At 35.9% G+C, this 15,969-nt stretch overlaps 1 protein-coding gene across 2 annotated transcripts in view; it reads right to left on the bottom strand.

Moving 5' to 3' along the window:
• Positions 1 to 1,936: 1,936 nt before the first annotated feature.
• The window catches only part of SRFBP1 (serum response factor binding protein 1), a 62,715-nt gene continuing 48,682 nt past the window's right edge, over positions 1,937 to 15,969 (bottom strand). For both annotated transcript variants that reach the window (XM_043912277.1, XM_043912278.1), the window contains 4 exons: positions 12,098 to 12,179; positions 10,884 to 11,595; positions 9,338 to 9,375; positions 1,937 to 5,586 (listed from right to left, as the gene is read on the bottom strand). In XM_043912277.1, the coding sequence (XP_043768212.1) occupies positions 5,402 to 5,586; positions 9,338 to 9,375; positions 10,884 to 11,595; positions 12,098 to 12,179 (1,017 nt within the window). In that variant the 3' untranslated portion in view covers positions 1,937 to 5,401. The remainder of the gene's footprint in view (positions 5,587 to 9,337; positions 9,376 to 10,883; positions 11,596 to 12,097; positions 12,180 to 15,969) is intronic.

The raw sequence follows: 15,969 nt of genomic DNA on the forward strand, positions 1-15,969 counted from the left end.
TCCCACTATGCCTATATTAACACGCTTGATGGTATCCCCATGGGTCTTCAAGAGTCTATTAATGTTCATTATTTATTTTCCCTCTGTTCCTGTAACTGGATAATCTCAATTGATCAATTGTCAGCTTCACTCAATCCTTCCTAACTGCTCAAATGTATTGTCGAACCCTTCTGCTGAAATTTTTGTTTCAGTAATGTATTTTTCAATTCCTAAACTTTTTTCTTTCTTCTTTATAATTTCTATCTCATTACTGATATTCTCTATTTGGTAAGAATAGTTCTCAAACTTTCTCTTAGACCTTTAGATATTGTTTCCTTTTGTTCTTTGAATACATATAAAATAGCCTATTTAAAGTTTTTGTCAAATAAATTCAAAGTTTGGGCCTATTTGGGACAGTTTCTATAGAAACTGCTTTTTCTCCTTGTACATGAGCCATACGCTGTGTATGTGTGACAACATTCTGTTGAAAACTAGACACTTTAAATAATAATATATGTTCCAACTCTAGAAATCAGGTATTCTCTTCTCCTTAGGGTTTGTTGTTGCTATTTTTTGTTGCTGTTTGTCTAGTGACTTTTCTAAACTATTTTTGTGAAATCTGTATTCTTTGTTGTATATGGTCACTAAAGTCTCTGCTTCATTGGCTTCAGTTCAGTTCAGTTTAGTCACTCAGTTATGTCCGACTCTGCGACCCCATGAATTGCAGCATGCCAGGCCTCCCTGTCCATCACCAACTGCTGGAGTTTACTCAGACTCATGTCCATCGAGTTGGTGATGCCATCTAGCCATCTCATCGTCTGTTTTCCCCTTCTCTTCCTGCCCCCAATCCCTCCCAGCATCAGGGTCTTTTCCAATGAGTCAACTCTTCACATGAGGTGGCCAAAGTATTGGAGTTTCAGCTTCAGCATCAGCCCCTCCAATGAACACCCAGGACTGATCTTTAGGATGGACTGGTTGGATCTCCTTGCAGTCCAAGGGACTCTCAAGAGTCTTCTCCAACACCACAGTTCAAAAGCATCAATTTTTTGGTGCTCAGCTTTCTTCACATTCCAACTCTCACATCCATACATGACCACTGGAAAAACCACAGCCTTGACTAGACAAACATTTGTTGGCAAAGTAATGTCTCTGCTTTTTAATATGCTGTCTAGGTTGGTCATAACTTTCCTTCCAAGGAGTAAGCGTCTTTTAATTTCATGGCTGCAATCACCATCTGCAGTGATTTTGGAGCCCAAAAAATCATTTGCTTAGTGGTATGCTTATAACTGGACAGATTCCCTTAATGCCTGGAACTAATACTTCACTAACTTTGTTGAGAGCCTTTTTTGGGATACACCTTCAACACTTGGCCAGGAAGTTGACATTTCCACACTAGCCATCACTTCCTGCTTATGTAGAGCTCCCAAAGTCAACCAGAAGTGAGGGTTTAGGGCCTTCTCAGCACTTTCCTGAACGTGCACATAATTCTGTCATTCATATGACTTTCTTAATTCCAGGAAATATGTCAAAACTTATCAAAGTTCCTAAGGATAGTGAATTTTCCAGATTTCCTTTTAAGCTGTTTGATTAACTTCTTGTCTTCCCCAACTTTTATTCACTGCCTTTGGAAGTTGTGATGTTAAACAATTGCCTCTAACTGATTTCAAAAAGTGATCTCAGGAAAAAGGCTTTTCACATTGGGTAAGCTCTTAGCCAAGTTAGATAAAGAAAGAATTGCCATCGGGTCTTCCAGTGAACTACCTTACTGGTCAAATAAAGATAATTCTCAGGGAATGTGTCTTTGAAAAAGTTCCAACCTTTTTCTGGCGCCTCTAGTATCTGTCAGGCTGCAGGTTTTTATCATGATTGTGGGCTGCTGATTTTCAAGACACCATGGACTTGGGGAGTGGGGGATGAGAATAGAGCAAGTTAAAATGTCACAAAGATACTCTCTGTATCAAGTTTCAGCCATTTTTAATAAATAACAACCCTTAGTAAGCTTTTGGTTAATTCTGCAGTTCTGAAAACATCAATTCTGACACTATGGACAGCTTTCTCCACTGCTTTTAAAGAAGAAAGGTAATTTTTGGATGTCCTTAGTCAGCCATTTTTGCTAACAATATCCCAGATAACTTGCAAACTTAGTTTTGAAACCATACGCCCTCAGGCTAAAGAAAAAAGAACTTCAAACATAAATTAGTTTGACTAATAAACTTGTGTTTTGCAGAGGTATCAACCAGCAATTTTGAACTGAACTTCTGTGTACGCTGGGGCTGAGAAAATAAATATATTGTGGAAACTAAGAAACCACCTTCCTCACTACTACAGAAAGGACTTACATGCCAAAAATACACAGGGAACAACTTGAAGGGGCTTCCATTAACCAAAGTAAGCAGCATCCCTGGCCTATATCCACTAGATGCAACATCTTCCCCAGGTGTGACATTCAAAATATCTCTAGACACTGCCAAATATACCTTGTTGGTACAAACTGCCCCAAGAGAATCACTGCAGACAAGATCATTAAAACAGCTACTAATGTTCTAGGAAGTAGAGAAAAACATAAACATGATACAGAGACAAACAGAAATTATAGTAAAATCAAAAACAATACACTACAGGGTTAAATGTAGAAGCAAAATGTATATAAACAATAGTACAAAAGCATGGGGAGAAACGTTAACATTTACTACAGTAAGGTGTTTGGACCGTATGTAAAGTGGTATAAATACTACTTGAGATGTATACTATAATAAATCTTATAATCCAATAATTGATAAAATGAATAAAAAATAGCCAATTAATAAAAAGTAATAGAAAAGGAGAAAAGAGAAGTATCCATGAGATAATACTGAAATACATTTAAAAGCTCAATTAATAGGAGAAAATGTAAGATTCTCCCTTATTCTAAAAGGCCATCTAATAAGTGTAGAAAAACTGAAATTAAAAAAAAAATCATAATTTAAACTACTATAGCAATAATTATTTCAGGTAAGAATTATGAATGAATGTTAAAACTAGTGCATGAAAGTTTCAAGACAGTTTCACACAGTCTTAAAGTATCTCCCCACAAGATAATTATTCATTACAAAGAGAAAATAGTAATCCTGCAGTGGAAAAACCGTATAAATACCGTTTAAAACAAGTAAGCAAAGTTAACACCACCAGTAAAGGCCCAGCCATATCAACATCATCACCTAACCTCAGATATGATGCAACAGGACAAATGCAACATTCCTGCCAAAAGTGCATAACTTGAATATGAAAATGTGAGTATTAGACAAGTCCAAATAAAAGGACACTGCAAAATATCTGATCTGCACTTTTGAAAAAGGTCGATGTCATGAAATCCTAAGAGACTGAGGTACTGTTTCCAACCAAAGAGAGATAACTGAATGTAAGGTGACCACTGGATGAAAGGCTTGATGCTGATTTTTCTGTTGCCATAAAAAGACACTGGGACAATTGGCAAAATCTTAATATTTGATAACTGAACTGTGGTAATACAAAAAAACAGAGAATGACTTGTTTTTAGAGAGAGGCTACAAACAGGGTAGAGAAATAGAAATGATAAAAGGATGAGAGGAAGAGAGTAGATGGAGAGGGAGACAGGGATAAAATGAGGAAAAGAGAGATGAAGGGATAAAGAGTATAAAAAAGGAAGGAGAAAGGGGAAAAGGAAGGAAAAAAGGAGGAGAGAAGGGAGTATGAGAGCCAAAGATAAAGTAGATACAGAAAAATTGTTAATATTGGGGGAATTCGGGTGACAGATGTTGTGTAGTAAAGAACCTGGTCTTGCCCAAAGAGAGAAACTGCCTTTGCCTTCCGCTTCACGGAGGCACTCTACGTCATACCTGATAGGATTGTCCTTGTTTAGAGCAGGGGTTGGCTGCACTAAAAAAGACCTACCATGTCATTTAGGATGAGTCTTCGGGTCATATGATATTATCAATCCATCTGAAACAATCACATGGGCAATCAACTGAGCATGTCTATCTATGAAAGATACAATAAAAATTTTGGACATTAAAACTGGAGTGAGCTTTTCAGATTGGCAACACTGTACACATTGATGCAAGGATGGCAATGCAACTTGAGGACAACAGAAACTTTGCTTTTAGAACCCTCACAGACTTTGCCCTATGCATTTCTTCCTTTGGCTGGTTATAATCTGTACTCTTTCCTTGTAATGAACTATCTGTTGTTCAGTCGCTAAACTGTATAATGAACTGTAACTAGGAATATAATAGGTTTTAGTGAGTTCTGCAAGCAAATTTTTGAATCTGACAGTATCTGGGGAGCCCTCCCCTGCAATCTCCAAACCTGCAGTTGGTGTCAGAAGTGAGTAGTCTTGTGTGGCCTCTTTCCTCTAACTTTGTAGTCAAACCCTAACTCCTTGAAGTTGGGGTTAGAAGTGTTGGGTCAATGAATAGTGCTCTCAACTTCATGGTTTGGCTAAATCTGGGTAGGGATAGAAACATTATTTTTTAACTTTTTTGGTTACTTAGTTAACCAAGAACTTTAATTTCTCCCAGTAGCAAGAAGTCAAACATTTGAAGAGATTTTTAAAATTCTGTTTTCCTTTAAAATAACAGTACTATGAAATATAAAGCAGTCCCTTCTTCAGTGAATTATAACCTCTGCTTAGCTATAGTGAAAATGCTTCTGTAATCATATCTCCTTCAGAATTTGCTCTTGTAAATTCCAAACCTATGATTCCTCAAAAACTGTTTCTATAAAAACACATGTCTAATGTTATGTTATACATTTGTGATTTGACAGAAATTTTATATGCAGTAAAACCAATTTTTGGTTGGTTGCAACATTTAAACATGAATGCTGCCCAAATAACTGAAACATAATTCAGAAATCCAAAATTTTCCTGGGAAACTATTTTAAACAGCAAAAACTAAAAAATTACAAATAATTAAAGCTATAATAAAAATTAATATTTACTTAATAGCTTACTATCTGTATACCCATAATAAAAGTTATCATCTTAGTTTTGCTAACAAGAGTAACTCAGTAAGAAGAGTCTGTTTTAAATAGCTACACTTTCCTCATATTTTTCCATTATTATTTCAAATATCACTCAACATTTATTTTCAAAGTAAAGAAACACAGAGCTAACCTAGTGAAATACACTTCATGATAAAACCAAATGAGAAAATCTGAGATAGCTATCATCTCAAAATTCTTTTATAGAGGGACAGCAGTCTTCTAGACATATTTAAAATTAAGTATGTACTTGATCTACAGAAGCTTAAACATAACACGAACACACTTAAAAAAAGACAAAACCAACTCATTTCTAGAACCCATTCAGAGACTTACTTAAATATATATTTAAATAATGAGCTAGTTTAAAAAATAAGAAGAAAATCAAATTTAGACAGAGAAATTAACAAAAATATAGTACTGATCAATCATTAAAGGTAATTTTTTTCCCCTGAAACACAGCAATTTTGGATTGCTGTTCTTTTCGCCGCCGGCTTGCTTCCCATGAAGGATGAAGAGGCAGCTGTGATTTCTGTTTGGTATTTTCAAATCCTCTTTGTGCTTTCTTATTAAACTGATTCTTGATCTGAGGTTCAATGTGCTGAAAATCTGCAGGAGAAAACAAAATTAATGAAAACTAAGTCTATACACAAATAGCATAGAAGACAAAAACATTTTATCTTCTCAAGCCAGTATTTAAGGAAGAAATTTAGTTTTACTTAAGTAGAATACCTCACACAAAAATAAAAAATCTAAGCCCCACTGGGAAGTTTGAAGTTGAAATACACATGGCCAGTGAGTTTTGGGACACATGCTTTCTAACCGTTGTCAATATGTCTGTTGCAGGCCTCCTAGTATATGCTGTTCTATCTTTTTACATTGACATTAAGAAAGGAAACACAGTCCAGACAACACATAAGGAAACAAAATTTTAAAAGGGGAGTATTTTGTATTTTTAAAGGAATATGATTCATTGGCATATGATATCTCTGTGTGGAGCAATGCAGCCAGAAAATTCACATGTTTTAACTAAAATATTGAGTTCAACAGTGTTGATGGGTGAGCTATTTAAAGGGCTATTAATTGATTCCACTCCCTTCTGTTACTGAACAAAATAATGTGACTGCAAAGTAACTGCTATATCTACTCAAATTTAAAACACTGTTCTTATCGAACCATAAAGTTATCCACCAAATATGAGGGTGGCAATTTGTCATCTAGCTCTTACCTCTTTCATTATGAGAAACTTCTATTACATTATTTTGAACAAAGTACTGGGAGACATACGGGCCTAGAAGGACTGAATCAATGCACATTTATAAGATCACAAAGACAAGGCAAAAAATTTAATACAGATTTATTAATCAGTCCTAGGGGTGCATAATTTCTCTACTGCTAGTCAGCGATCATTGTCAAGAAGCCTTTTAAAGATCTTAAAAAGCAAATGTTATAATGTTATTGAAACAAGTGTACAATTGGAATAACACTTCCAAAAGATCACTGCACACAGACTCAAAACATCCCATATCTTGTACAAATCACATGTGCTCCAGAAGTCTGTTATAATACTCCAAGAGTGCCTCTAGTGATAAAGAGTGGAGAACTAAAATGTTAAATGAAACCATTTCATGTAACCTAAAATTTGAATAAGATAGTATTTCTAAACTGATATGTATTTTAATAACTATATAAAGCATACTTGCATATGCAAATAAATGGATAAATTAAATATCATAAATTTATAAGCTAAATAAAAACAAAAACATGTTCTACTTGGGTCTTCTCATTAGGAAGATGTGGGAATCTTTTAATTTGCAGCTATTCTGTATTTGTGAATATAAGGCCATGTATTTGCCAAACCTAGTACTTCAACACAGTGATTAAAATAACATAAAAATGTGGCATGGGTTTTACAGTTCTGTAGTAGATAGTAAGGAAACGATATTTAAGGCTGCAAGTGAGTATCCTATGTATGTGTTAGGAAAGGTAAAACTGTTGCTAGTTAAAACTTGGGAAGCAGGCTACATGCTTATGGAACTGCAGCACAAGGTAAGTGTCTGGAAAGAATAAAAAGATTAGTGTACTGATGGATCTTTGGCAAAGTACTAAAAAGAAAAAGAGAACAGTTCAGGAAAGAACTGGCCAGTTCACAGGCAGATACAAAAGGGAAAAGAGGGTACAGATATTTGGCAATTTAAGGTTTAGAAAAGCATTTTGACTCCAAACTGTGAGAGATATGATTGAGAAAGATTTTAAGCAGTAAAGACCTACAGAGATTTAGCCCTGGAGCAGACATAAGAGCAAAGGTATGGCTCTCTCATAAATGCAAAGAAGAGAAGCAGAAGGCAAAGGAGAAAAGGAAAGATATATCCATTAGAATGCAGAGTTCCAAAGAATAGCACGGAGAGATAAGAAAACCTTCCTCAGTGATCCATGCAAAGAAATAGAGGAAAACAACAGATTGGAAAAGGCTAGAGATCTCTTCAAGAAAATTAGAGATACCAAGGGAACATTTCATGCAAAGATGGGATCAATAAAGGACAGAAACAGTATGGACCTAACAGGAGCACAAGATATCAAAGAAGAGGTAGCAAGGATACACAGAAGAACTGTACAAAAAAGATCTTCATGACCCAGTTAACCACAATGGTGTGATCATTCACTGAGAGCCAGACATCCTGGAATGCGAAGTCAAGTGGGCCTTAGAAAGCATCACTACGAACAAAGCTAGTGGAGGTGATGGAATTCCAACTGAGCTATTTCAAATCCTAAAGGTTGATGCTGTGAAAGTGCTGCACTCAATATGCCAGCAAATTTGGAGAACTCGGCAGTGGCCACAGGGCTGGAAAAGCTCAGTTTTCATTCTGATGCCAAAAAAAGGCAATGTCAAAGAATGTTCAAACTACTGCACAATTGCACTTATCTCACATGCTAGTAAAGTAATGCTCAAAATTCTCCAAGCCAGGCTTCAGCAATACGTGAACCATGAACATCCAAATGTGCAAGCTGGTTTTAGAAAAGGCAGAGGAACCAGAGATCAAACTGCCAACATCCATCGGATCATCAAAAAACCAATGAATTCCAGAAAAAACATCTGCTTTATTGACTACACTAAAGCCTGACTGTGTGGATCACAACAAACTGTGGAAAATTCAAGAGATGGGAATACCAGATCACCTTGCTGGCCTTCTGAGAAATCTGTATGCAGATCAAGAAGCAACAGTTAGAAGTAGACATGGAACAACAGACTGGTTCCAAATCCGGAAAGGTGTACATCAAAGCTGTATACTATCACCCTGCTTATTTAACACATATGCAGAGTACATCACGTGAAATGCTAGGCTGGATGAAGCACAAGCTGGAATCAAGATTGCCTGGAAAAATACCAATAACCTCAGATATGCAGATGACATCATCCTTATGGCAGAAAGTGAAGAACTAAAAAGCCTCTTGATGAAAGTGAAAGAGGAGAGTGAAAAAGTTGGCTTAAAGTTCAACATTCTGAGCGCCGAAGAATTGACACTTTTAAACTGTGGTGTTGGCAAAGACTCTTGAGAGTCCCTTGGACTGCAAGGAGATCTAGTCCACCCTAAAGGAAATCAGTCTTGAATATTCACCGGAAGGACTGTTGCTGAAGCTGAAACTCCAATACTTTGACTACCTGATGCAAAGAACTGACTCATTAGAAAAGACCCTGATGCTGGGAAAGACTGAAGGCGTGAGGAGAAGGGGATGACAGAGTATGAGATGGTTGGATGGTATTACCAACTCAATAGACATGAGTTTTAGTAAACTCCAGGAGTTGCTGATGGTCAGGGAGGCCTGGAGTGCTGCAGTCCATGGGGCCGCAAAGAGTCGGACTCGACTGAGTGACTGAACTGAACTGAAATCAAACAGACTCAACGTAACTGATAAGTTTTGTCTGTATCTTTCCTACTGGTAGAACAGAGAGAGTAAAAAAAAACACATAAAATAAAAAAACAAAAAACTATACTGATAATTACAAGATGCTCTATTTTCGTTTCTGTGGGTACAGAATTTATTCAGACTACTAAGCAACCAGGTTTCCCTCTTCTCAGCAGTTAAGAATCAGGAGACACAGGTTCAATCCCTGGCTCAGGAAGATCCCCTGGAGAAGGAAACGGCAACCCACTCCAGTATTCTTGCCTGGGAAATCCCATGGAGAGAGGAGCCTGGCAGGCTACATACAGTCCATGGGGTCACAAAAGACTCAGACACAAAAGTCTCAGACACGACTTCATGACTAAAGAACAAGTAAGCAACCAGAGTTTTTCTTCTTTCCTCTTGGGAAAAGCACTGCTCAACTGTATGTGGAAGTTAGGTAGTTATTAGTACATACCCAGGGTTTTGCTTCTTGGAACCTGTTCTCTCTGATTCCTAAAAGAAGAAAAACACCATTAGGATATTTAATATTGAAACAAATCCTCCGACTTTAAGAAGACAACATAATAAGAATGTTGATAAAACTCACTTTAAAAACTATCACGTTCCTTTATCTCCCCCACTAGAAACAATAAAAAAATTATGAAAACCCCATGTTTTAGCTATATCAAAGGTTTGTTAGATCCCAGTATCACTATGGGCTTCCTAGGCGGCACTAATAAGGGTGGTAAAGAATCCACCTGCCGATGCAGGAGACGCAAGAGACATGGGTTTGATACTTGGGTGGGTAAGATCCTCTGGAGTAGGGATCAGCAGTCCCTTTTAGCATTCTTGCCTGGAGAATCCCATGGACAGGGGACACTGGTGGGTTACAGGCCATGGGGTCGCAGAGTCAGACATGGCTGAGTGACTGAGCAGAGGATCACCACAGAAACATGTAGGAATCTTTCTCTCAACGTCCTTATCGTGACTTCTGGCTACAGAATATCCTGTCTTGGTTACCTTGGATGCTTGAGAACTATCTAGACAAAGAATTTCAAAAATCTTCTTACTGGAGCAATGAATCACATGTAACAAAAATTAAGTTAACAATTTTGGAGAGAAGAAAGGGATAGTGGTGTGTAATTTTCAAGTGAGGAAAAAAAATAAATCTTTTGAAGGCAGAGTTGGGAGTTACAAGGACTAATTTAATAATTTTCAAGGCTTCAAAGATGGTTTATGTGTCTTTTCCATACTCTTACTTTCTGGGAAAATTTCAACATCACCTTTTTTCTGTTTTATTAAAAATTATGCCTCACCTATAAATTATAGAAAAAGCTTACTGAAGAAAATAGCTAACCATGATTTTTATTCTAAAATGTAAAGATATCACCTAACATTAGAATTACAAATGAATTTAAACCTATTGATTTACAACAAAACAGCTGCAAAAAGCAGTGATTACAGAAGGGATAAGGATGACCACCAAGTATAAGCACCACCAAATAGAAAGCAGTCTGGAGATACCCGGAGTTTGGGCAAGCAAGCAGCCTTATATACTGAAACAGGAAAAGGTATAAAACAATTGTTTTACAATAATGCTCTAGGTCAACACGAGAAAAAACAAAACAAAAATTCACCACAGTCTTTTCAGAAAGTTCTGTTTAGAAACTGAGAAACATGAGACATTTTCAAAAGTTTTCACCAAAAGCTAACTCAAAAGTTTCAGAACTTTGATAATTGAAGGAATAAACTTAAATTAGCTAGACGTTAAATTAGATAAATTACTTATCTATATTATCTCATTTTCTGGTGAGGCTGGAAGAATTTGGCATTATCATACGTGTAGTTGTACATATTACTCCAACTTTATAAGCTGGAGAGAGCCAAGTCTAAACACAAATTCTGTACAAAATAGAATTATGCGTGAGAGAGAGCCGTCTCAATGTCAGGATGTGTAGATATTTCATACTTTTTGAAAATTAAGATTTAATAATTATTTCAGAATGAAAAAATACTCTTACCTTTCAAGGCTCTTAGATCCAGATAAAGAATGGAAAAACACTGATTCAAACCTCCTTGCCTCTGTACGTGGCTTGTTTTTATCATTTTGTAAATCTTGATGGGTTTTAGGTATATCTTCTTCAAGCAACAATTTTTTGGGGGGGTTTTGTTCCTTATCTGAAAAACGACAACTACTTTCCTTCTTCCGTGCCCGTTTGACTTTCCCAATGAAGAAGTCATCACCACTATCACTATCCTCAGACATGGAAGATTGTTTGTAAAACCTTTCTTCTGTGCTATCATCAAAATATTCCTTCTCTTCTTCATGTAATTCTTCTCCATCACTGTCAACATCAAGTGAGCTACTGGACTCTTTCACTTTTTTGGTTTCACTTAATGCTTTCATTTTGGGGTCAGCAGCTATCTTCTGCAATGCTGAAAGAGTTGCAGAATCTTTTTCGGAAGGCTTTGATAGAGAATTTGGGACGTCCATTGCTTTGGGTCCATGATCCATCTTGGCTATTTTTTCTTTTGAATTATTTATTGGTTTCTTTGCCAATATTTTGGCTTCCTTCTCTTCTTGTTCACAGATAATAGTTCCTTCATGCGGTAACTTATTGGCATCATCATTTGAACACAAAGTGTCCTTGGAATGATTTTCTTTTGAAGCACTGTTTGATGACTTATCTTCAACAACATTTTGTCTTGCATCTTTAAAGGATTTGACAGCAGCTGCAAGAGAAACAGCACATGACTTGTTTCAGCACTGAAACAAGTAATAAAAAATATCACTGCTTTAGTACCATATTTCTTAAATTATTTGGAAATACTTAACAAAATGATTGGAATTTAAATTACATATATATAATAAGTGAAAATCTACAAAGAACTCTATTAACTTTTAGAAAATCAGAACATTTATGAAATGCTCAGATATCCATTTTAAATCTCTAAAATTAAATTTATTCCTTCATGTATGATGTTAAGAACAGTAAAAAGTTCACTAAATATAAATGAATAAAATGGCAACTTTAATTTCTATAGCAATAATGTATTAATACAATTGCAGGGTATTATAAATTGTGCTTTCAGGCATAAAAATAATTATCTTCTCATCTGTGACAGAAGCATTTAGTTCTTTCATTGTATTCTTTTTTTCATTTATTTTTATTAGTTGGAGGCTAATTACTTTACAATATTGTAGTGAAAATGGCGTAAGTCATTTAATTCATACCTTTCAGCACATCTATTTTTTTCTTCAGAAGAGGGTGCACTGCTAGTCTAGCAACTGCTCTTTCAGCCGCAGTCGAATCAGGCTGCAAATTGAAATAATAAACACGTGGGAATAAAAACTAACACTACTAAGAAGTGAATAAAATGCAACTCATTATAATTTTTAAAAGTTAAGAATTAGGGAACAGAAATTTATTAATATTCTCACTAGATAACTCACCTATATAATGCATTCTAAAGATAACAAGCTGAAAAAAATACTACTGTTCTTGACAGTTAAAATTATTTAATCAATAACAAATATTCTTTGAGTAATTAATATTGTTCCAGAATTGTGGTAGGCATCACATGTATATTTTAAAAAAATGTAATATAGATCCTGCAGTCAAAGAGTTTAAAAATCTAGTATAGAAGACTAAAATAACATGAAAGAATCAAGTAACATATTAGTACTAAGCTGGGTGATATAATCCATGACTACTATAATGCCTGAAGTTCCATTTACTAGAGACCTAAAATGATCAAATACTATACATTTTTATGTTGAATGACTAATACCACTATTTCATTCTCAAAACCTTTCACCAGTGCCTGGCTTATAGCCAACACTTTATAGATGTTTGATGATGACTGAATGGGATTATATACATATAATGATATGTGGGTATGTGTGTGTGTATACACACATACACAAACATACAGACAGACACACACATAGTATTTATTCACTGAGAAAATTCAGAGTTCAGACTACTTTAAATAAACATCATCTGTGGTTGAAACTTCCAAATTTCCACCTCAAGCTCTAACTTGATCTCCAGACTCATATATCCAACTACTTAGTTGACATGTTAAAAGAAAATGCTGTGATTTTCTCCTTAAACTTTAAACCTTCTTTCATCTTATTAGATATAAGTTTAATTTTTCTGGTGATTAAGGGCTAAAACTCATGATTCTTCCATTACACTTTCTTCCATTCTTCACAGCTCACAATAAATCCTTCAGCAAATCCTGGGATTTCATCTGCAAAATCTATCCAGAACCAGTCACTAATCACCATTCCTACTTACTTTCTTTGACCAAATCACCACCTCTCACCTGGACCAAGGTAATAAGCCCATAACTGGTCATTCTCCATTGGCTCTTGTTTTCCCAAAGACTATTTTCCATAAAGCAGTCACAGTGAAGTTTAAATGTAACCAGATCAGGCTACTTCCTTATGGGTTCTTTTGAAAGCTTTACTGCCTTCTGATGCTTAAGCTATCCCTTTTCAAGTTCTTCTATACTTGGCTGATCATCTCATTGTATTCAGGTTTCTGCTCAAATGTTATCTGAATTAAAACAACACTTTTCATCACCATTTACTTCACATTACAAGAGGCAGGGGCTTTGTCTTCCACATTCCTGTAGACCTAGTGCCTAAAACAATAACTGGTAATAGTCGGTATTCAATAAACACTCCCTGAAGCATGTAAAAGTTTCACCAGTGTGTGAAAGCAGAGCTATCAGCTTTAAACATCTTTACATTTACTCTCATTGTTAATAGCCCAATAAGGCTTTTTTTTCCTCCCAGTAAGAAACACAGATGAGTACCTAAGGAAAAGCAAGGTAACTGCTTGAAATCTATTCTGTTTGGAGAATTTATCTAGGTAAAAATCACTCAGAAAACAACTTTAGACCTGGTGCAAATCCTGTGCTAGGACTACTTGCTGCCTAATTACCTTTTATCTTGGGTCAAATGGTATTATCCTCAAATTTTATACCTAACAAGAAACTGAAAACGTGATCCTAGTTGGAAATAGGAACAAGGGTATTGCAGATATAATTAAGAGGACAGCATACTGGTTTAGGATGGGCCTTAAATCTATTATGACTGGTGTCCTTATAAGGAAGATACTTAGGTACAGAGACACAGGAGACAGAAAGGGAATAACACTGAAGTAAAGGTTGGATGTACCCTCCCACAAGCCAAGTTGGAAGAAGCTACTGGCTCCACTAACATAAGGAAGGAAACAAAAAGAGTGAGGAAGGCATAGATACGAGAAATAGGAAATCCAGGCAAAAGAAATGCTTAGGATGGTGACAGGAGATTTAGATTTATATTTAGAATACCGAGTGTTATTAAGTATCTTGAGAGATTTCAAAAACCAATGAGGAATTTGGTTTTACATAGAGTACACAGACAATCAACAAAATAAACATAATGACAAACTATAAGTAGAAATATTATACAGAAAAAAAAAAGTAATAAACATTCACTAAATGACTCACAGCCAAAATAACATAATCACTATATGTTCACCTCATCTAAATTTGACCCAAGCATATTAGGAAGACAGAAGGGATAAAGAGGGTACATATGTGACACAGAAGCTGAAGGGGGAAAGAGATCTAAATCCTTGTAAACCACAGCCGGAAGTCAACAGCTAGTGCTTAAAATGTATTAATATAAACATACTGATGTGGGGGTAAATTCCATAAGAATCAACTGTAATTGAAGGTGGGGAATGACCAGTAGAGAACTGTCATTTCTCTCTCTCTCTCTCACACACACACACACACACACAAATCTTGTAGAAGTATTTGATTTTCAAAATCAGTGGCTGGCAAACTAACTCGTGTGCCAGTTTCTCACCTGCTTTCTGCTTTTAAAAATGAAGTTTTATGGGAACATAAAACCAAATCCATTTATCCACATACTATCTATGGCTGCACTAAGTCACAGTTGTATTGTTCAGTAGTTGTGACAAAGATTGTAAGGCCTAGAAAGCCTAAAATATTTACGATATGGTCCTTAATGGAAAGAGTTAATATTGCTCTATATTACATGCAAGAACCTTCAGTGGGGATCAACCAAAAACTGATGAAAACAGAAGAAAGCTTTTTTTTTTTTAAAAGCAAGCTCATGATGTCTAAAACTTGAATTTAAAAAAAAAGCACTGCTGTGACAGTTTTGCTGCCAAATTGAGGCAATGGGTTATAGCCCTAAATGCAGTAGATATGCTTCCTGAACTGTGATATAATAAGATATTCTGGCTTAGTAGAAACAATTTGGTACTCAATGTAGAGGCACTATTTCTTAATCCTCAGGACTAATTCTATGTAAAAACATTTATATGTGAAAACAGCGACAATGGCAACAAAAACAACTAGTCCTGACAAACGTTATACACACCACAAGAATCTTTGTTCAGGTTACAAGGGAAAAGAAGACATTCCAACAGCATCTGTTTTTTCTTGAACTGTTTCTTTCAGTACATTTTCCCTGCATAGCTACTAAAAATTCATTTCAAAGAAAATTCCTGATGATATATGAAAAACTGTATCTGTAAAGCAGAAAAACTAGAAAGTAACTATTTTTATCATGTGAGTTAATTTCACATGTTTTAGATAAGAAGTTCTGGGAATCCAAAATAGATTCTGACTAAATGAATTCATGTATAATTGTTCAAAGTCATATTTATTACTGTTCCCAAATCTCTGTTTTGACAACTTGCAAAGAGTTTTAATGACCTGGGCGTTCTTCTTTCCAGAATAGCTGCATCTTACCACTTAACACAATGGTAGTACCTGCATGTCTAGTGTAGACCCTAAGTAACACTACCTTGATAAGAATCACTTTATCTTTGAATTTACTTAGCAATCCTACTTCTGTGCTCTGGAAGATATCTCAGAGTAATCTGACTTCAGTTCAGTTCAGTCGCTCAGTCGTGTCCGACTCTTTGCAACCCCATGAATCACAGCATGCCAGGCCTCCCTGTCCATCACCAACTCCCAGAGTTTACTCAAACTCATGCCCATCAAGTTGGTGATGCCATCCAGCCATCTCATCCTCTGTCGTCCCCTTCTCCTCCTGCCCCAAATCCCTCCCAG

This window comes from Cervus elaphus, chromosome 9 (genome assembly GCF_910594005.1).
Source record: "Cervus elaphus chromosome 9, mCerEla1.1, whole genome shotgun sequence".
NCBI classification, from domain to species: domain Eukaryota; kingdom Metazoa; phylum Chordata; class Mammalia; order Artiodactyla; family Cervidae; genus Cervus; species Cervus elaphus.